At 40.3% G+C, this 21108-nt stretch overlaps 1 protein-coding gene across 7 annotated transcripts in view; it reads right to left on the reverse strand.

Annotated features, from left to right (window-relative positions):
* Nucleotides 1-14424: 14424 nt before the first annotated feature.
* TOPBP1 (DNA topoisomerase II binding protein 1) overlaps nucleotides 14425-21108 on the reverse strand; it is a 61738-nt gene continuing 55054 nt past the window's right edge. For all 7 annotated transcript variants that reach the window (XM_038570918.1, XM_038570917.1, XM_038570914.1 and 4 more), the window contains one exon: nucleotides 14425-15281. In XM_038570918.1, coding sequence (XP_038426846.1) covers nucleotides 15138-15281 — 144 coding nt within the window. In that variant the 3' untranslated portion in view covers nucleotides 14425-15137. The remainder of the gene's footprint in view (nucleotides 15282-21108) is intronic.

A 21108-nucleotide genomic window follows, 5' to 3' on the forward strand; every position in this document is an offset into this window, starting at 1 on the left:
AATAATGAGCAAAAAAAAATCATGGAAAAAATATTAGCAACATCAAAGACTTGCTGATCTTAATCTCTATATACGGATGTATGTGTGTTTCCAAAGCTAGGAAAATTCAATAGCAATTTCAAACATGTTAACATGAGAGTTAACTGACAATCTATAAATATTGTTATATTAGAATAATTTAAAAACCTAAAGTAATTTTATAGCATGCAAATTTTAGAGTTTCAAATGCAAAATTCTCAAAGCTAAATGATTTACTTTTTCATAGGAAAAAGTTAAAATGTGCTGCCTGAGTTTGTAATGGAAATTTTGCCAATGCTATTCTCCAAAATCATTGCAAACTCTAAAAAAAAGATTAAATATATGCCAATTGCAGACCAAAGTGATGAAAGAATCAAAAGCCCAAACAAAAGGAAAATTGTTTTGTTTTATTTTGTATCACTTTAGGATAATTTAGTTACTTTTTTTTCCCCATCATAGTATGTGTACTCTTTAATCCCTCTCTCCTATTCTACTCATCTCCCCACTCCCCCACCCCTGGTAACCACCAGTTTGTTCTCTATAGTTAAGAGTCCGCTTCTTGCTTTGTCCCTTTACCCCCTTGTTTATTTTGTTTCTTAAATTCCATATATGAGTGAGACCATACAGTATTTGTCTTTCTCTGACTGGCTTATTTCTCTTAGCATTACACTTTCTTTGTCTATTCATGTTGTTGCAAATGACAAGATTTCATTTTTTTGTGGCTGAATAATATCCCAGTGTGTATGTACACACATACATACTACATTTTCTTGGCTATTGTAAATAATGCTATGATAAGCATAGAGGTACATGTATCCCTTTGAATTAATGTTTTTGTATTTTGGGGGGGGTAAATACCCAGTAGTACAATTACTGGATCATAGGATAGTTCTATTCCAGCTTTGCTTTTCCTTTTCAAAATTACTTTGGTGGTTTCATATAAATCTTAGGATTGTTTGTTCTAGTTCCGTGAAACTATATGATTAGTTATTTTTTAAATTCTTTTTTTAAAGTTTTTCTTTTTAATTAATGAGAGACACACATAGAGAGAGAGAGGCAGAGACACAGGCAGAGGGAGAAGCAGGCTCCATGCAGGGAGCCCGATGTGGGACTCGATCCCGGGTCTCCGGGATCATGCCCCAGACTGAAGGCAGCGCTAAACCACTAAGCCACCGGGGCTGCCCTATGATTGGTTATTTTGATAGGGATTGCATGAAATCTGTAGATTGCTTCGGTTAGTATAGATATTTAACAATATTTGTTCTTTGAATCCATGAGCATGGAATGTCTATTTCTTTGTGACTTCAACTTATTTCATTAATGTTTTATATTTTTCAAAATATAGGTCTTTCACCTCTTTGGTTAGGTTTATCCTATGTATACTGTTATTTTTGGTTTAATTGTAAGTGGTATTGTTTTCTTAATTTCTCTTTCTAGTGCTTATATTATTAATGTATAGAAATACAACAGATTTCTGCACATTGGTTTGTATCCTGCAATTTTACTGAATTCATTTGTGAGTTTTAGTAATTTTTTGGTAGAGTCTTTAAGGTTTTTTTTTTTTTTTTTTAAATGTTACCTTTTATTTATTTTTTTATTTTTTATTTTTAAATTTTTTTTTAAATTTTATTTATTCAGAGAGAGAGAGAAACTGAGAGGCAGAGACACAGGCAGAGGGAGAAGCGGGCTCCATGCAGGGAGCCCGACGCGGGACTCGATCCTGGGTCTCCAGGATCAGACCCCGGGCTGCAGGCGGCGCTAAACCGCTGCGCCACCAGGGGTGCCCTTTAAGGTTTTTTATATATAGTATGTCATCTGCAAATAGTGAAAGTTTTACTTCTTTCTTACCAACTTGGATTCCTTCTATTTTGATGTTGTTGTTGTTTGATGGCTGTGGCTAGAACTTCTAGTACTGTGTTGAATAAATGTGGTGAGAGTGGACATCCTAGTCTTGTTCCTCACCTTAGGGGAAAAGCTCTCAGTTTTTCCATCGAGTATAATGTCTGCTGTGGTTTTCTCATGTATGGCTTTTATTATGTTGAGGTATGCTGCCTCTAAATCTACTTTGTTGAGGGTTTTATCATGAATGAATATTGTACTTTGTTAAATAGCTTTTTCTGTGTTTATTAAAATGATCACATGATTTTTATTCTTTCTCTTATTGAGATGTGATGTATCCCGTTGATTGATTTGGGAATATTGAACTGCCCTTGCATCCCAGGAATAAATACCACTTGATTATGGTGAATGATTTTTTTTTTTAAACGTATTGTTGGATTCAGTTTGCTAGTATTTTGTTGAAGATTTTTGCATTTATGTTAATCAGAGATATTGGCCTGTAGTTCTCTTTTTTTGGTGATGTCTTTATCTGACTTCACTATCAGGGTAATGCTGGACTAATAGAATGAATTTAGAAGTTTTCCTTACTCTTCTATTTTTTTTTTTTTTTTTTTTTTGAGTGGTTTGAGAAGACTGGGTATGAACTCCTTTTTTAAATGTTTGGTTGAATTCACCTGTGAAAACTTCTGGTCCTGGACTTCTTTCTTTTTGGGAATTTTTTGATGACTAACTCCATCTCCTTGCTGGCAATTTGTCTATTCAAACTTTCTATTTCTTCCTTCTTCAGTTTTGGTACTTTATATGTTTATGTTTATAGAAATTTATCCATTTTTCTAGTGTGTCTACGTTTTTGTCATATAGTTTTTTATATAAAGTTGCTTGTGTTTCTGTGATGTTATTTTTCACTTCATTTGTTATTTTGAGTACTTTGTCTCTTTCTGTTTTTATTTGGTTTTGTTTTTCTGTCTTTGTTTTTTGATGAGTCTGGCTAGAGGGTTTTTCAATTTTGTTGATCTTTTCAGAGAACCAGTCATGGTTTCATTGATCTGTTCTGCTTTTTTACTTCCTATATCATTTATTTCTGCTCTAATCTTGGGGTTTTGTCTGTTCTTTTTCTAGTCATGTAGGTATAAAGTTAAGTTGTTTGAGATTTTTCTTACTTCTAGACATAGGCCTATATTGCTATAAACTTTCCTTTTAGAACAGCTTTTGCTGCATCTCAAAGGTTTTGGGCTGTTTTCATTTTCATTTGTTTGCATATAGTTTTTTATTTTTTCTTTGATTTCTTAGTTGACTCATTCATTGTTCAACTACATGTTATTTAACCTCCATGTATTTATAGTATTTCCAGATTTTTTCTTGTGGTTGATTTCTAGGTTCAGAGCATGTGGTCAGAAAAGACACATGGTGCAGCTTTGATCTTTCTGAAATTGCCTAGGTTTGTTTTGTAGCCTAATATGTGATCTATTCTGGAGAATGTTCCATGAGCACTTGAAAAGAATGTGTATTCTGCTGTTTTAGGATGGAATGTTTTGAATGTGTCTGTTAAACCCATCTGGTCCAGTATGTCATTCAAAGCCACTGTTTCCTTGTTGATCTGTCTGGATTATCTGTCCGGATTATCTGTCCATCAATGTAAGTGATATATTAAAGTCCCTGCCTATTATTGTATTACTATTGATTAATTCCTTTATGTTTGTTATTAATTGTATTATGTATTTGGGTGCTTTCATGTTGGGTGCATAAGTATTTATAATTGTTACCTATTCTTGTTGGGTTGTCCCCTTTATTATTATATATGTTCTTCTTTGTCTCTTTTTACAGACTTTGTTTTAAAGTCTATTTTGTCTGATATAAATATTGTTACTTTCTTTTTTTTTAAGATTTTATTTTTTATTTTATTTTATTTTTTTAAGATTTTATTTTTAACTAATTTCTACATCCAACATGGGGCTCAAACTCCTTACCCTGAGATCAAGAGTTGCATGTTCCACTGACTGAGCCAGCCAGGTGCCCTGCTTCTTGGCTTCCTTTTGACACCCATTTGCATGATAAATGTTTCTCTATCCCCTCACTTTCAATCTTCTGGTGTCTTTAGGTCTGAAATGAGTCTTTTAAAATTATTATTATTTTAAGGGTTTTACTTACTTTTTTGAGAGAGAGCATGAGCGAGAGGGAGCACAAGCAGGGGGTAGGGGTAGAAGGAGAAGCAGACTCCCTGCTGAGCAGAGAGCCTAATGCAGGTTTAATCCCAGAACCATGGATCATGACCTGAGCCAAAGGCCAATGCTTAATTGACTGAGCCACTCAGGTGCCCTGAAATGACTCTTTTGTAGGCAGCATACAGATGGGTCTTGATTTTTTTTTTTTAAGGTATTTATTTATTTATTTGTGATAGTCACAGAGAGAGAGAGAGGCAGAGACACAGGCAGAGGGAGAAGCAGGCTCCATGCACCGGGAGCCCGACGTGGGACTCGATCCCGGGTCTCCAGGATCGCGCCCTGGGCCAAAGGCAGGCGCCAAACCGCTGCGCCATCCAGGGATCCCTTGATTTTTTTTTTTTAAATCCACTATCACCATATGTCTTTTGCTTGGAGCATTTAGACCATTTATATTCAAAGTAATTATTGATAGATATGTATTTATTGCCATTCTGTTACTTGTTTTGTGGTTTTTGTAATTTTTCTCTGATCCTTCTTTTTCTCTCTTTCATGGTTTACTGATTTTCTTTAGTGATATATTTGGATTCCTTACTCTTTATTTTTTGCATATCTATTACTCTTTTTTGATTTGTGGTTACCATTCGGTTTATATATAACATCTGCAGAGAGCAGTCTATATTAAGCTGATGATCACTTAATTTTGAACTCATTCTGTACTCCTCTCCAAATTTTGATACTTGTTACCATATTTTACATTGTTTATTTGTGCTCCTCTTGACTGATTTTTACAAGTATACTTAATTTTTTTTGCTTTTATACTTCTATTTTTCTTACTGTTACTTATGATTTAGCTTTCTACTCAGAGTCCCCCTTAACATTTCTTGTAAGGCTCATTTAGTTGTTATCATTCTGAATGATAGTCTTGCTGGATAGAATGTTCTGGGCTCCAGATCTGTCCCTTTTAGTACTTTGAAAACATCATGCCATTTTCTTCTGTCTTGAAAATTTCTGCTGAAAAATCAGCTGATAGCCTTAGTATATAACTCTTGTAACCTTTTAAATTCTTTCATTTTCACCTCCCCCCCCCCCCATTTTATTTACTGTGTCTTGGTGTGGACCTCCTTGGGCTGAATTTATTGGGGTCATCTCTCTGCCTTCTGAATCTGGATCTGTGATTTCTTTTCCCAGATTCAGGAAGTTTTCAGCTCCTATTTTTTTCAAATACCTTTCCTGGCCCCCTTTCACTCTTCTCTTGCTAGGACTTATATAATGGGATGTCAGTATATTCTATGGTGTCACAGAAGTCCCTTAACCTATCCTTATCTTTATTTTTAAAAATTTTTAAAATATTTTATTTATTTATTCATGAGACACAGAAAGAGAGAGAGAGAGAGACAGAGACACAGGCAGAGGGAGAAGCAGGCTCCATGCAGGGAACCAGATGTGGGACTCGATCCTGGGTCTCCAGGATCACGCCCTGGGCTGAAGGCGGCGCTAAACCGCTGAGCCACCGGGGCTGCCCCCTATCCTTATCTTTAGAAACTTTATTTTTGCTGTTTAATTTGGCTGCTTTCTACTGCCTTGTCTTCCAGATCATGAATCTGTGTTTCATCCTTTAATCTGCTGTTAATTCCCTCTAATGTAGTTTTCATTTTTACTTAGTGTATTCTTCAGCTCTGATTGGTTCTTATATTTTTATGTCTTTGTTGAAGTTCTCACTGAGTTCATCCACTCTTCTCTCAAGTCTGATGAGCATCTTTATGACCATTACTGAAATCTTTATCAGGTCCTTTGGTTATCTTAGTTTTGTTTTGTTCTCTTTTGATGTTCTGTCTTGTTCTTTCATTTGGAACAGACTCCTCTGTCTTCTCACTTTGTTTTTGTTTTTTTTTTTGTTTTGTTTTTTTGTCTTCTCACTTTGACTCTGTATTTCTGTACATTAGATAGGTCAGCTACATTCCTGGTCTTGAAGGTAGTGGCCTTATGTAGAAAGCATCTGTGGTACCCAGTAGCTCCATCCTCCTTGTCACTAGAACCAGGCACTCCATGGTTTCCCATGTGTGGACTGTGTGTGTCCTTCTGTTGTGACTTGGCTGTAACTGCTGCAGACAGGCTGGTGGGTAGGGCTGGCTTCCAGCACAGCCTTCTGAGAGGCCCTGCTGCAGCTGCAGTGTGATGTTGGGTGGGGTTAGTCTCCAGTGAAGTTCACTGAGATTCCTTGCCACAACTCTTGCTGATGTGCTATGGGCAGGGCTGCCTTCCCCTCCTTGCTGGTCCTGGCAAGGGCTGTCTCTTGTGTGTGTCAGGATGTTGGTCTCAACCAAAGCTGTCAGCTGGGTGTGGCTGGGCAGAAGTCCCTTTGGAGGGACACCTTCCAGGGTGAGTGGGTTGGGTCTGGAGGGAAATGCTGGGGTAGGGTGAGTAGTGCTAGCTAGGTAGATGCAGAGTGTCAGAATTGGCTCACATCAGCATTGGAGCAGTTAGGTTAAAGGAGGGCAAGAAAAATGGTGTGTGTCAGTACTTCTATCCTTGGAGAAAGTTCTTACAGATTTCTACCCCTGTGGCAGATGCCCTATAGTCAATCTCCTTCATATATAACCCAGGTGCTTTTGAAACTGCGGTCTCTGTGATGGGTCTTGGAGTGAGTGATATAGTGTGTTTGCCCTTTAAGAGTGGAGTTTCGCTTTCCTATATTCCTCTGGGTCTCCTAGAATTTAGCCCTGCTGACTTTCAAAGCCAGAGATTATGGGGGCTTATCTTCCCAAGTGCAGATCCCCAGGGTAGGGTATGCTGGACGTGGGGCCTGGTCCCCTCATTTCTCAGGGAGTATCTTTGTACCCATGAGAATCCTCCTGTTTGCAGTTCCTTTTTTTTTTTTTAAATTTTTATTTATTTATGATAGTCACACACAGAGAGAGAGGCAGAGACACAGGCAGAGGGAGAAGCAGACTCCACGCACCGGGACCCCGACGTGGGACTTGATCCCCGTTCTCCAGGATCGCGCCCCGGGCCAAAGGCAGGCGCCAAACCGCTGCGCCACCCAGGGATCCCTGTTTGCAGTTCCTAACCTGTGGGTTGCCACACTGGGAGTTTCATTCCTAGCCATATCTCCGCCCTCCTACCCTCCTGATGTGGCTTTCTCTTGATGTCTTTGGCTGTAGAAAAGCTATTCTACCATCTTTGTGTCACTTTCAGAGTGAGTTGCACTATATTTAGGTGCAGCCTTAATGTGTCTATGGGGGGAAGTGAGCTCAGGATCCTTTTACTCTACCATCTTTTCCAGTTCCCCCTTGTCTCTAACTTCTGACACTTGAACTATAATGTGTCTCAGTGTGGGTCTCTTTGGGTTCCTCTTATTTGGAACTCTGGGCTTCCTCTGTCCAGATGTCTGTTTCCTCCCCCATGTTAGAGAAGTTTTCATTATTATTTCTTCATATATGTTTTCTGTCCCCCTGTCTTTTTCTCCTTCTGTTAGCCCTGTAATGCATATATATGTTGGTTTTCTTGATGATGTCCTCTAAGTCCCTTAAGCTGTATTCACTTTTTTTCCATCTTTTTTCTTTTTGCTCTTCTGATTCAATGAGTTCCACTGCCCTGTCTTTGAGTCCACTGATCCTTTCTTTTGTTTCATCTAGCCTTTTGTTGAGTCCCTCTATTATACATTTATTTTGTTTGTTTTTAGAGAGGGAGACATTAGGGGAGGAGTAGAGGGAGAGGGAGAATCCTAAGGAGGCTTCATACCCAGTGCGGAGCCAGACACATGGCTCCATCCCACAATCCCGGGATCGTGACCCAAGCATAGTCAAGAGTCAGATCCTTAACCGATGGATGGTTTCTTTTTAGTTCAGTTATTGTATTCTTCAGGTCTGTGGCTTTTATTTGGTACTTTATTTTCTCTTTGAAATTTTCACTTTGTTCAATCATTATTTTGAGCTTGGTGTAAGCATCTTTGTGACCATTATTTTGAACTCTTTATAAGGTAAATCACTTATCTCCATTTCATTATAATCTTATTCTGAAGTTTTTATCTTGTTCTTTCTTTGGGAATGCATTCTTCCTCTTCATTTTTCTTGACTTTCCATGTTGGTTTCTGTGCATTAGATAACACAGCTACCTCTTTCAAATTTGAAGGAGTGATTTTTTTTAAGGTTTTATTTATTTATTAATGACACACACACACACACACACACACACACACACACACACACACACACAGGCAGAGACACAGGCAGAGGGAGAAGCAGGCTCCATGCAGGGAGCCTGACATGGGACTCGATCCTGGATCTCCAGAATCATGCCCTGGGCTGAAGGTGGTGCTAAACCACTGAGCCACCCGGGCTGCCCAGGAGTGATTTTTTTTTTAAGATTTTATTTATTTGAGAGAGAGAGATACAGAGATCATGAGAGAATGCACAAGCAGAGGGAGAAGGAGAAACAGGCTCCCCGTGGAGCAGGGAGCCTGATGCAGGGCTTGATCCCAGGATCCTGGGATCATGACACAAGCCGAAGGCAGATGCTTAACCGACTGAGCCACCCAGGTGCTCCGAAGGAGTGATCTTATGTGGGAGATGATCTTTATTGCTCAACCCTGCCCTAGCTCTTGGGTGTCTCTTGAACCTTTGTGATCATCCGATCAGGCTACTTGATTATCGGTGACTCCCAGGAGTTGAAGTGTGCCAAGACCTATTAGTGTCCCCAAGGGTAGGATCTTGGTCAGCACCTAGTAGTAGCAGGCTGATTAGAAGCCAGAACCTCATGGAGTAGCTTTTAAAGTATGCAGACATTCCTTTTTCAGGGGAAGACTGGGAAATGGGCATTTCTGTCTGCTGTAACTGCACTGAGTCCTGGCATGATAGCCAGTTGAAAACTATTTTTTGTTTATTTGCTTCTGTCCCATTGAACTTATGAATGGAAGCCCCACCAGCCACCAGAGCCAGGCTATAAAGGGGCAGATCTGGGTGGAAGCGATAAATGCTGGAGCATTCGACATATATACACATTCCCTTCTCAAAGACACCAGTGACCTGGGGTGGGACGGAGGGAGAATGAAAATATGGTGCCCACTGGGCCCCCTTCCTGGGCTCCGCAAAAGATGGTGGTTGGCCTCCAGATGTATGTTTATTTATTTTTAAAAAAAAATTTTTTTTATTTATTTATGATAGTCACAGAGAGAGAGAGAGAGAGGCAGAGACACAGGCAGAGGGAGAAGCAGGCTCCATGCACCGGGAGCCTGATGTGGGATTCGATCCCGGGTCTCCAGGATCGCGCCCTGGGCCAAAGGCAGGCGCCAAACCGCTGCGCCACCCAGGGATCCCTGTATGTTTATTTTTTATTTTTTTAGATTTTATTTATTTATTCCAAGAGACACATAGAGGGATGCAGAGACATAGGCAGAGGGAGAAGCAGGCTTGCTGTGGGGAGCCAGATACAGGACTCGATCCCAGGACCCCAGGATCATGACCTGGGCCAAAGGCAGACACTCAACCACTGAGCTACGTAGGCACCCCCAGATGTGTGTTTAATTAGAAGCCAGGCCCTCAGGCCACAGCTAGGCAGAAAGCTAATTGGCTTCACAGTAAGACTGAAGGTATATTTCAGCCTGCTGTGTCTGTGCTGTGCCTTGAGGGTAGTCGCCAGTTAAGAACTGTTTCTTGAACAAACAATCCAATCATGAAATGGGCAAAAGACATGGACAGAAATTTATCCAAAGAAGACATAGACATGGCCAACAAGCACATGAGAAAATGCCCCCCATCACTTGCCATCAGGGAAATACAAATCAAAACCACAATGAGATACCACCTCACCCAGTGAGAATGGGGAAAATTAACAAGGCAGGAAACCACAAATGTTGGAGAGGATGTGGAGAAAGGGGAACCCTCTTGCACTGTTGGTGGGAATGTGAACTGGTGCAGCCACTCTGGAAGACAGTGTGGAAGTTCCTCAAAGAGTTAACAAAAGAGCTACCCTATGATCCAGCATTTGCACTGCTGGGGATTTACCCCAAAGATACAGATGCAGTGAAACATCCAATGTTTCTAGCAGCAATGTCCACAATAGCCAAACTGTGGAAGGAGCCTCGGTGTCCGTTGAAAGATGAATGGATAAGAAGATGTGGGCTACGTATACAGTGGAATATTACTCAGCCATTAGAAATGACAAATACCCACCATTTGCTTCAACGTGGATGGAACTGGAGGGTATTATGCTGAGTGAAGTAAGTCAGTTGGAATAGATCATCATATGGTTTCCCTCATGTAGAATATAAGAAATAGTGAAAGGGGCTATAAGGGAAAGGAGGGGAACTGAGTGGGGAAAAATTAGAGAGGGAGACAAACCATGAGAGACTCCTAACTCTGGGAAACAAACAAAGGGTTGCAGAAGGGGAGGTGGGTGTGGGGGTAACTGGGTGATGGGCACTGAGAAGGGCATTTGATAGGATGAGAACTGGGTGTTACTTCTTGGCAAATCGAACTTCAGTAAAAACAAAGGTACAAAAAAAACCCAAAACCTGTTTCTTGGATTGTTAAGGCCCTATGGGACCTGTGAATGTTAGCCCTGCTGGCCACCAGACCCAAGTGGTCAAGAGGTGTCTCCAAGGGAGTAGTTGCAAAAAGAAAGGCATCAGATGTGTGCACAAGCTTCTTTTTAGGAGATGCTAGTGACCTGGAGCAAGGCAAAGGGAGTGTGAAAATAGCACTGCACTCTTGCGGTCTCTGGGGATGATTGTCCTTGGGTCTTAGATACATTATAGAAGCCAGTCCCTCAGGCCACAGCTATAAAGCTAAGCTAATGGACCTGTCACAGAAAGACAGGTATGTTTCAGCCTGCTGTCCCCATGCTGTGCCCCAGGAGTAGCCAGTGAAGAACTCTTTCTCTATTTGTTATAATATGGGATCTGTGAATGAATGTAAGCCCAGCTGGCCACCAGAGCCAGGCGACCAGGGATGACCTCTGGACCCATGTGTGCACAAGCTCCTTCCTCCGAGCTGCCAGTGACCTGGAGTGGGGCAGGAACAGTGGCCGCAGATGTGATAGATCAGAAGCCTGCCCTTCAGGCTGAAGCCTTAAGAGAAGCAACCAGGCCTCCTTCACACGAAGCTTGGGGCTGGGTTTTAGTCTTCACTGGCTCTGCACTCTGCCGTGGGGGCAAAGCCAGTTAAGAACCATTTCTGCAACTCAGTGGTGGAGCCTCTGCCTCTGGCGCAGGGCATGATCCCAGGCTCCTGCGGAAGCCTGCTTCTCCCTCTGCCTGTGTCTCTGCCTCTCTGTCTCTCATGAATAAATCTTAAAAAAAAAAAAAAATTCTGCTTTGGTTACAGTCCCATGGGATCCACAAATATAAGCCACTTATGCCAGAGGTGTCCCCTGGGTGGCAGCTGCTGGAAAAGCTGGGCCACCAGACATAAAAGCAGGGCACCAGATGTGTGCATGAGCTGCATTCTGGGAGAGTGGTGGCTGTGACAGAGGGAGAGCGCAAGATGGCACCTGACTTCAGAAAGTGTTTCAGGGGCAGCCCCGGGGGCACAGCGGTTTAGCGCCGCCTGCAGCCCGGGGTGTGATCCTGGAGACCCGGGATCGAGTCCTGCGTCAGGTTCCCTGCATGGAGCCTGCTTCTCCCTCTGCCTCTGCCTCTCTCTCTCTATGAATAATAAATAAATAAAGTAAAAAAAAAAAGTGTTTCAGTAGGGCCTTCTGGTTTTAAATTGGATGCCTACCCCTCCAGTTGAAGCTGATGAACAACTAGGCCTTTCTCACAAAATGTCTGGGTGCTTTTCAGTCAGCTGCATCTGTTCTGGGCCCTGAAGTGGATGAGTGTCCTTCAGTCCTCTTAGAGCTGTTTTTCAGATTGCTGGAGCCTTGGGGGTCCCATGGATGAAAGTTCCTTTGGCTTTCAAAGCTAGTTGTTCTGGGGGCTCATTTCAGGTGCAGGTCTTAAAAGCTGAGGTATCAGATATGGAGTTCAAACCCTTCACCCTTTAGGGAGAAGCTTGGTGTCATGAGTGTCCCTCCCAATTGTGGACTGCTGCATCGGAAGTGAGGTTTATGATAAGATATGGAAAAACGAGCCTTGCTTTGTTGACAGATCTAGATAAAGTTTTTTAGGACTATACAGTGGGCATCAACACACTATGGCCCATTGCCTACGTTTGTATGGCTTTGAGCTAGGAATGGTCCCTACAATTTTAAGAGGCTTTTAAAGTTGGGGAAAAATGACCCCCAGAGACACAGCCTACAAAACTTAAAATGTTTACTATCTGGACTTACACACAAAAGTTTGCCAATCTCTGATATAAAGCAAAGTGTATTAAAACACCTTTGGGTTAAAGATGTACCTGTGAAATAGGTTTAGATTACGACAGTGGTTCGTAGTTTTTGGATGTGAAGTCACAGATCTGAGTTCTAGAACTATGAGCTCTGCCCTAAAAATGCACAGACCAGATTGTGCCCATATCCATTCCAGCCATTATGGCCCCCAGCCATAGGATCCTGTTTAACCTAATTACCTCCTTGAAAGCCTTATCTCCCAAGTGGTCACTTTAGGGGTTAGGCTTCAATCTCTGAATGTGTATGTGTGTGAAACAATTCACACAATCCGGCCTCTTCAATCTCCACGAGGAAGCATGCTTTCTAGGTAGTTTGCTCCTGGATCCCATGTACTAGTTTTTTTTTTTTGTTTGTTTTTTAAGATTTTATTTATTCATGAGAGACACACACACAGAGGCAGAGACATGGGCAGAGGGAGAAGCAGGCTCCACGCAGGGAGCCTGATGCGGGACTCGATCCGGGGACTCCAGGATCATGCCCTGGGCCGAAGGCAGGCGCTAAACCGCTGAGCCACCCAGGCGTCCCCATGTACTTGTTATATGCTAAGGAATAGCTGTTGAATAAATGAATGCTGGCCATCAGGCTGATGCACTAGAAAATTCATGGAGGAATGGAAGATTCTAATTTAAGTGTCATATTAAAATACTATAGCAATTCTGAGGAGAAACTAAGAATAATCAAGGAAAGCTTTTTTGTTTTCCTTAAAATGAAGGAAATCTGTGCTTAGATTATTTGCATGCGGTGCCTACCCGCATGGCTCAGTTGGTTAAGTGTCTGCATTTATAGGTCAGGTCATGATCTCAGGGTTCTGGGATCAAGCCCCATATTGGGCTCCCTTGTTCAGGGAGGAGCCTGCTTCTCTCTCTGTGCTCCCCCCTCACTCATGCCCTTTCTCTAATAAAATCTTAAAGAAATTATTTGTATGTATGGTCTTGCTGGATTTAGGACATTTATAGTCTAAGAGGGAAAGCCAAAGTTGAAATAATTGATATAAAGATTTTGGAGAATCAGGAGGAACAGTTGAGATCTGGAGCCTTAAAGTTTTAAAGTATGTATTTATTTACTGAAAAAACAGTTCATAATTTTGGCAGAAAAGCGTACATTATATAATTTTATCTGGGCTAGAGAGAAACAGGATCTAACATTTACTTTAACGAAAAATTTAAGTGATGAAATTCAGGGAAACATACTGCAAGATGCCACTGGAAAGATTCTACTCACACAAAATTGCCCTGGTAGAACCAGGCCATGTGATTTTGTTTGGGGAGGGACATGTTTACATGACAATGCTATCTATCCATTTGGCTGTACAGGAATTTTTGTTTTGAGCTGGGAATTTAGATCAAGGCCAAAAACTTTGAAGGGCCATTTATGAGGGGCTGTGATAACCCTACTATATTTCCCTACAGAGGAAGACTTTGAAAAAAAGGAGTTTTGTGTTCAGGTTAAGACTTTCGACCGTCACCATTTGAGTTTGCCTTCAAAGAATCTAGGAAATGAAAAAAAAAAAAAAGAATCTATGAAATGGGGACCATTTATATCTGGTTCCTCCTTTCAGCAAAATGAGGTAGCTTTACATTTAGAAGACTGTGGTAACACATGTAGCAGGGTGTTTAGGTGTAGCTTAATAAAGGCTAATGCAGTTTTGTAGTTCCAATAAACTTTTTTTTTAAACACAGTAATACAATATTCTAAAGTAACAAACATCAGAAACATAACTAGTAATAAATTTTTTTTTAAAGTTACTTATTTTATTTTATTTTTAATTTATTTATGATAGTCACCCAGAGAGAGAGAGAGAGGCAGAGACACAGGCAGAGGGAGAAGCAGGCTCCATGCAGCAAGCCTGACATGGGATTCAACCCCGGGTCTCCAGGATCGCGCCCTGGGCCAAAGGCAGGCGCCAAACCGCTGCGCCACCAGGGATCCCTAAAGTTACTTATTTTAGAGAATGGGCGGAGGGGCAAGAAAAGGAAGAAGCTGAGCCTGGAGCCCCCACTCAGAGCTTGAACCAACGACCCTGAGAAAATCAAGAGTCTGATGCTTAACTACCTGTACCACCCAGGTACCCCAGCGATTTTTTTTTTTTTTTTTTTGCGATTTGCTTTTTAAGCTTAATTTTACAAATCATTTATTGCTTCAACAAGACAATGAATACTAGGATGCTCTGTTCAAAAACTTATCTGAACAACTAATTTCAGTCACTACTTTTATTCTTTATTGTCTTTATTTTCCAAGTTTTGGCTCCCAAACTTGGCAAACATCATGGAGATCTGTACAAACATGCATATACATATATACACTAACACATATTTAAGTTTAAAGCCTCAGTTTCTCATTAAACCTTGTACTCAGGCTCCTGTTAAAAAGAGGGAAAGTGGTGAGAAGAATCAGGGAAAACACGAATAAATCTCAATCTACAAGCTCCTTATTGTTACAAATTAAAGCAGGCATTTTAAGGCAAAATCCATTACCTTGCTAAAACTTCACTAAGCTATAGACTCAGATATTTACAAGAAAATAAATAAACAGCCCCTTACACACTACAGTGTGGTTTAATGACAAGCCAGCCAAGGAGTTGTGTTTTGTTGTTATTTCAGGTAAAAACAGTTAATGTTTCAGTGATTAAAATTTCAGATGTTAAAAACTAACTACAAGCAAGATCATCATTATACTCTGAAGCTGAATGTTTCAGACACTTGTCTTTAAATTACTATGCAAATCCATGACCGTAACATTCAGGCTTTATAATTAAAATACTAATGTTTGGTGACTAAAGAGCAAACATGATTAGTTTACTCTAGGTCGTTTGATTTTATTTTTCTCTGTAGGAGCTTTCCTCTTCTGTGATAATCCAGGCCCAGGTTCCTTATTATTCTGAAGAAACGAAACTGCTTCTGGTAGACAGTAATTTTCTACTGGAGGAGGTGATTCCTATAAAAGAAGAAAATACATTGTTCATTTTTTTCCTTGACTATGCTTTTTAGCCAGAAAGACTTAAAATTTGTATTTTAAGGTATGCTAGGAATAGACCATACATGACAAAATCTCACCTTTTATCAGAAAAATTTATAGCTCAGGTGGAATAGGGCACGCTCAGACCTTGATAATGGTGTCATTTGTAGAGTAAGGTTAAGAAGTGACACCTTATACTTAGTGTCAACTTTTTTTTTTTTTTAATTTTTATTTTATTTATGATAGTCACACACACAGAGAGAGAGAGAGGCAGAGACATAGGCAGAGGGAGAAGCAGGCTCCATGCACCGGGAGCCCGACACGGGATTCGATCCTGGGTCTCCAGGATCGCGCCCTGGGCCAAAGGCAAGCGCCAAACCACTGCGCCACCCAGAGATCCCAGTGTCAACTTTTATTTTCAAAGATTTTATTTAATCATGAGACAGAGAGAGGCAGAGACATAGGGAGAGGGAGAAGCAGAGCCAGATGTGAGACTTGATCCCTGGACCAGGATCACACCCTGAGCCAAAGGCAGATGCTCAACCACTGAGTTACCCAGGCACCCCCCTTATTGTCAATTTTAAAAAATATTTTTAATCTGTAAACATGTGAGATAGGTGTTTCATATTCCCCATTTTACAGATAAGATAAAAAAGGCTAAATAACATTATATAACTAGCAGGTGGCAAAGCCAAAATCATTACAACACTGCCTCCAAAATCCTTGCAACAACCATATTCCAATTAAAATGAGCTTTCCCTCCAAGTGGCAGACTGGATAACATGAAAATGAATCACCATAAAACACTGGGTAAGTGCCTTTTGATTCAACTCTTCCCTGGATGACAACTTCCAACCCAAATATATTAAAGGCAACTATCACAAGACACTGGAGAGGAAATAAGATTAGGCAATATCAGAAGGGTTGACACTTGGTAGGGGGTCCGGTCTGAGGAGAAGTGTCATGTGGGCTGGCTAAACTAAGCCTCAACAGAAAGCAGGTAGTATTAATGGCCTGAAACCACAGCCACTGAAAAATGAGGTGGGAAATCCCAGGAAGGAGCAGGAGAAGCCCCAAACTCGGTCATGAACTCTGCCTCAATCTTTGCCCTCTCACCATGGAAAGGCAGAGGAGGCTTAAGCTTAAAGACTTGAGCCCCCCACTCACAGCAGCCGGTGCCTGTTAAGCAAACAGAATGGCATCCCCCTGAGGAACATAATAGAATCTAATTTTTACAACTTAAAATGTCTAGGATGCATATAAAATTATACAACATCTGAAGAACATGACCCATTCTCAAGAAAAAAATCTGAATCCAAAACCACAAAAAAGATGCAAAACTTAAAACACATGTATTGAAAATTACAAAATGTTCATGAAAGAACTTAAAGATGCCCTAAATCAGTAAGTTCCGGGATCAAAAGACTGAACATAGTAAAGATGTCAGTTCACTCAAATTAATCTGTAGGCTTAATGTGATTCATATCAATCATAGCAAGAGGTTTCTGTAGGCATATAAATACGGTTATCCTAAAACTTACATAAAAGGTATAGGCTCCGGAATGGCTAAAATGGTCTTGAAAAAGAAAAATAAAGAGGAATCACTAATATCAGGGCTTAATACATAAATCATAAATAAGATGCTATTGTAGAAGAAAAGATACCTAGATCAATAGACCCCCACAATATACCCAACTGAATTATGACAAAGGGCCAAAGCAACTAGATGGAGGATAGTTCTTTTATAGACCTTCTGAAACAGATTTTTTTTTTTACCTAAACTTCACACCTTATATGAAACCTCACACCTCATACATTTATGAAGTATACCAAAGATGTTCACTCTGACTAGCCATTAAGGACCTGCAAATTAAAACCACAGCAAGGGATTACTACATACCAAATGAAAAGGCTAAAATAATGAAGTAAACATGCCAATGAGGATACAGAAAAAACCGGATTGCTCATCTCATTGGTAGGAACGTATAATGTGACTATTCTGGAAACACACTGAAGCATTTATCTCAGAACAGTCTATATCTCCGCAGTGATCCTTCATTTTGTCTTTTTGGATTTATCTCAGTGCAATGAAATCTTATTTTCACACAAAATATGTGTACAAATGTTCACAGTAGCTTTTTTCAATAATAGCCCCAAAGTAGAAACAACCCAGATGTCCTTCAATAGGTTAATGGTTAAGCTATAGTATATCTGAACTACTCAGCAATAAGTAGTAATAAAATTACTGATACAAGCAACACATGAATGATTCTCAAGAGAAAAAAAAAACAATCCAAAAAGATTACATACTATATTGATTCCACTTAAAATTTAAACAACAGATTAGTGGTTGCCAGGTGTGAGACCCCTGGAAGAAGAGAATGAAGGGAAGGATGGGTCTAGTTAAGAAAACTCAAGGGATCCCTGGGTGGCGCAGCAGTATGGCGCCTGCCTTTGGCCCAGGGCGTGATCCTGGAGACCCGGGATCAAATCCCACGTCGGGCTCCCGGTGCATGGAGCCTGCTTCTCCCTCTGCCTGTGTCTCTGCCTCTCTCTCTCTCTCTCTGTGACTATCATAAATAAAAAAAAAATAAAAAAAGAAAAAAGAAAACTCAAAATGAAGGGTTGCTGTAGTGATAGACTGTTCTATATCTTGACTGTGGTGGCAGACACATCAAGTAGAAATGGAGAAATTGGAGTAAGTGTGGATTGCATCACGTCAATATCTCGGCTGTAATACTGTGTAATACTGCTAGATTTTTGCAAGATGTTATCCACTGGGGGAAACTGTTATTTCTTACAACTATATGTAAATCTACAATTCCCTCAAAATAAAAACAGTATATCTTGCTCATGACCCAGATGTTGGAAGTAGTAGACACACTATAGCTGCTCTTATCCTTGAAATGAAAAAGCAGAAAAACAGAAACTATAAAAAAAGAACCAAAGAATTCTATGTATAAAAAAATTTAATATCTAAATAAAAAATCTCATGGAGTAGGGTTAAGAACAGAATGAAAATACAGAAAAAAAATCAGTGAAGTTGGAAGCAGATAAACAGGATTTAGTTAATCAGAAAAACAGAAAAACTGCAGAGTAAACATAGTCTGAAGGACCTGTGGGACAATATCCAAAGGTATGAGTGATTAAATTCCCATAACTAGATGAAAGAATGGAGAAGTAATGGCCAAAATTTCTTTAATGTGGTGAAAGAAGTTTACAGACTAAAGAAGCTCTGCAGGGATCCCTGGGTGGCGCAGTGGTTTGGCGCCTGCCTTTGGCCCAGGGCGCGATCCTGGAGACCCGGGATCGAATCCCACATCGGGCTCCCGGTGCCTGGAGCCTGCTTCTCCCTCTGCCTGTGTCTCTGCCTCTCTCTCTCTCTCTCTCTCTGTGACTATCATAAATAAATAAATTAAAAAAAAAATAAAATAAAAAATAAAAAAAAATAAAAAGAGTAAAGAAGCTTTGCAGACACCAACCAGGATTACATTAACATAAAGAAACCACACCTGGCAATATCCTAAATGGTGAAAACCAAAGATGAAAATTCTGAACAGCAAGACACATACCCCACACACAATGACAAAGAGCACTGCAATATAGGAGAAGAATTCAAATTACCACTGACTTCTTATCAGAAACAATAGAGGCCAACAGAAAGTGGACTCTTTAAAATATAAGGAAAAACAGATATCAACTCCCAAATTCTATAGCCTTCAAAAAGAATCTTCAAGCATAAAGGTAAAATAGACACTCAAATAATTAACTAGAATTGGTCCCATCCGACTTGTAGTACAAACCAGTTTTTCGGGCTGAAGGAAAAGTGATACCAGTAGGATAAATATAAGACTGTATTCTTCCTTTTAATTTTCTCAAAACATAGGACTGTTTAAGCAATTTTTACTTTAAGGCAGAACACTGTTCTGTGGAGCTGTATTAGACCAATGTAAAATATATGACAACTCTACAGAAAGTTTGCTGGCCCCTGCTTTATGTTAAACGACCAGACATTAAATATTTCAGGCTGTGGGGAACAGATGGTCCCTGTTGCAACTACTCACCCCAGCTACTGTAGTGCAGAAGAGAGAACATATAAATGGCTGGAGCTGTGTGTTCCAGTAAAACCTTATAAAATAGGCAGTGGGCAGGGTTTGGCCTGTGGGCTACAGTTTATCAGCCCCTGGTTTAAAAAGGATAGGGGAAGTAAAGGAACCTCTATGACTGCAAGCTTTCTACATTCTGTGTGAAGTGGCACAATATCATTCCAGCTACACTATGGAAAGTTAAGGAAGTATACTGTAATCTGTAGAGCAAAACACATCCTGTCCCCAACCAAAAAAAGGCAAGAAAGGAAGAACACAGAAACAAAGGAGACAAACTGAAGACAAACTGCAAAAAACCCTAAATCCAATCATATCAATAATTACATGATGGACTAAACATTCCAAAGAATAAAAAAGCAAGACCCAACAATACTCTGTTTAAAAGAAAGCCATTTTATGGGGCACCTGGGTGGCTCAGTGGTTTACAGTCTGCCTTTGGCTCAGATTGTGGTCCTGGGGTCCTGGGATTGAGTCCTGCATCAGGCTCCCGACAGGGAGCCTGGTTCTTCCTCTGCCTATGTCTGTGCCTCTCATGAATAAATAAATAATAAAATAAAAATAGTTATGAAGTAAGATTATCAAGTGTACAAGTAGAAGTACTAGAAAATGAGAACAGAAAGTGGAGACAAAATATCCTTGCTGAAATAACTCAAGATTTTCTAGAAATGAAAGACACAAATTACCAGGCCAGAAGAGGCCTGTCATGTGCAGCATAATAAAAACAGACCCTGAGAGCCTATCATTTTGAAATTTTAGAAAACTAGGGACAAAAAGAGCTTCCTACTAAATCATAAGTTACTTAAAACAGATTATGAATCAAAATACAATACTAAAAGCAAGGAGATTAAGAAGAAAATGTTTCAACCTAGAATTTGATGTCCATCCAAACTGAGAAATTTGAGCACAGAAAAAAGAATTTTCACATACAGAAAATCTGTTTATCCCCATGTGCTTTCTCAAGTTACTATAAAATGACCTTTGACAAAATGAGAGATTAGGATGACAAGGGATATAGAAATAGGAGATCCAACAGAGAAGAGAAAGGATGGTGGTGAATGAAGATCCTGGGAGGACAGCACTGTGTAGTAGAGGGTGACCATCCAGAGTGGAGCAAGGTAGCTAAGGACACGTCATCACCAAGATCCCCGTGGCCACTGCACCCAGCTTTTTAATGAATTAATACCTCACCCCACCACCAGCTTTTAACCTGAGGTCAGAACATTGGGGTAAGCCTATCTCAAGAGTCTTACTTGTGCTTGGCTTATCTTGATCATGAACTTGAAGTCAAGTCTGCTTGACTCTCCCTCCCTAGTCTGCTGCTTTGCTTCCCTGAAGTGTTCTGTCTTGACCTACTTCTGAGAGCTAGGTTGGCAATGATGAGCTTAGACATAGAAATACATAGCAGCCTACTCCGCCCAACTGCATTCCTCCAGACATCTACTGCCTGATACACAATGTAACCCTGAGAAAAGCAGTGAGTAAAAAGGCTTGAGCTTTTTAAAAAGTTACTTAGGTGTTTCTAGGAGTTAATACTGGCTTATTAATTCCTAATTAGTACATCCCACTGCTTTATAATAAAGGTTTCATGTTTATGTTTTAGCCATTTTTTTCTATATATCCTGAGCAACTCCGAAACACAAACAGCAAAAATTACACAGCATGGTGAGTTTTGGCTTCCCCTTAGTTCTATACCATTCTAT

Source organism: Canis lupus, chromosome 23 (assembly GCF_011100685.1).
Source record: "Canis lupus familiaris isolate Mischka breed German Shepherd chromosome 23, alternate assembly UU_Cfam_GSD_1.0, whole genome shotgun sequence".
NCBI lineage: Eukaryota > Metazoa > Chordata > Mammalia > Carnivora > Canidae > Canis > Canis lupus.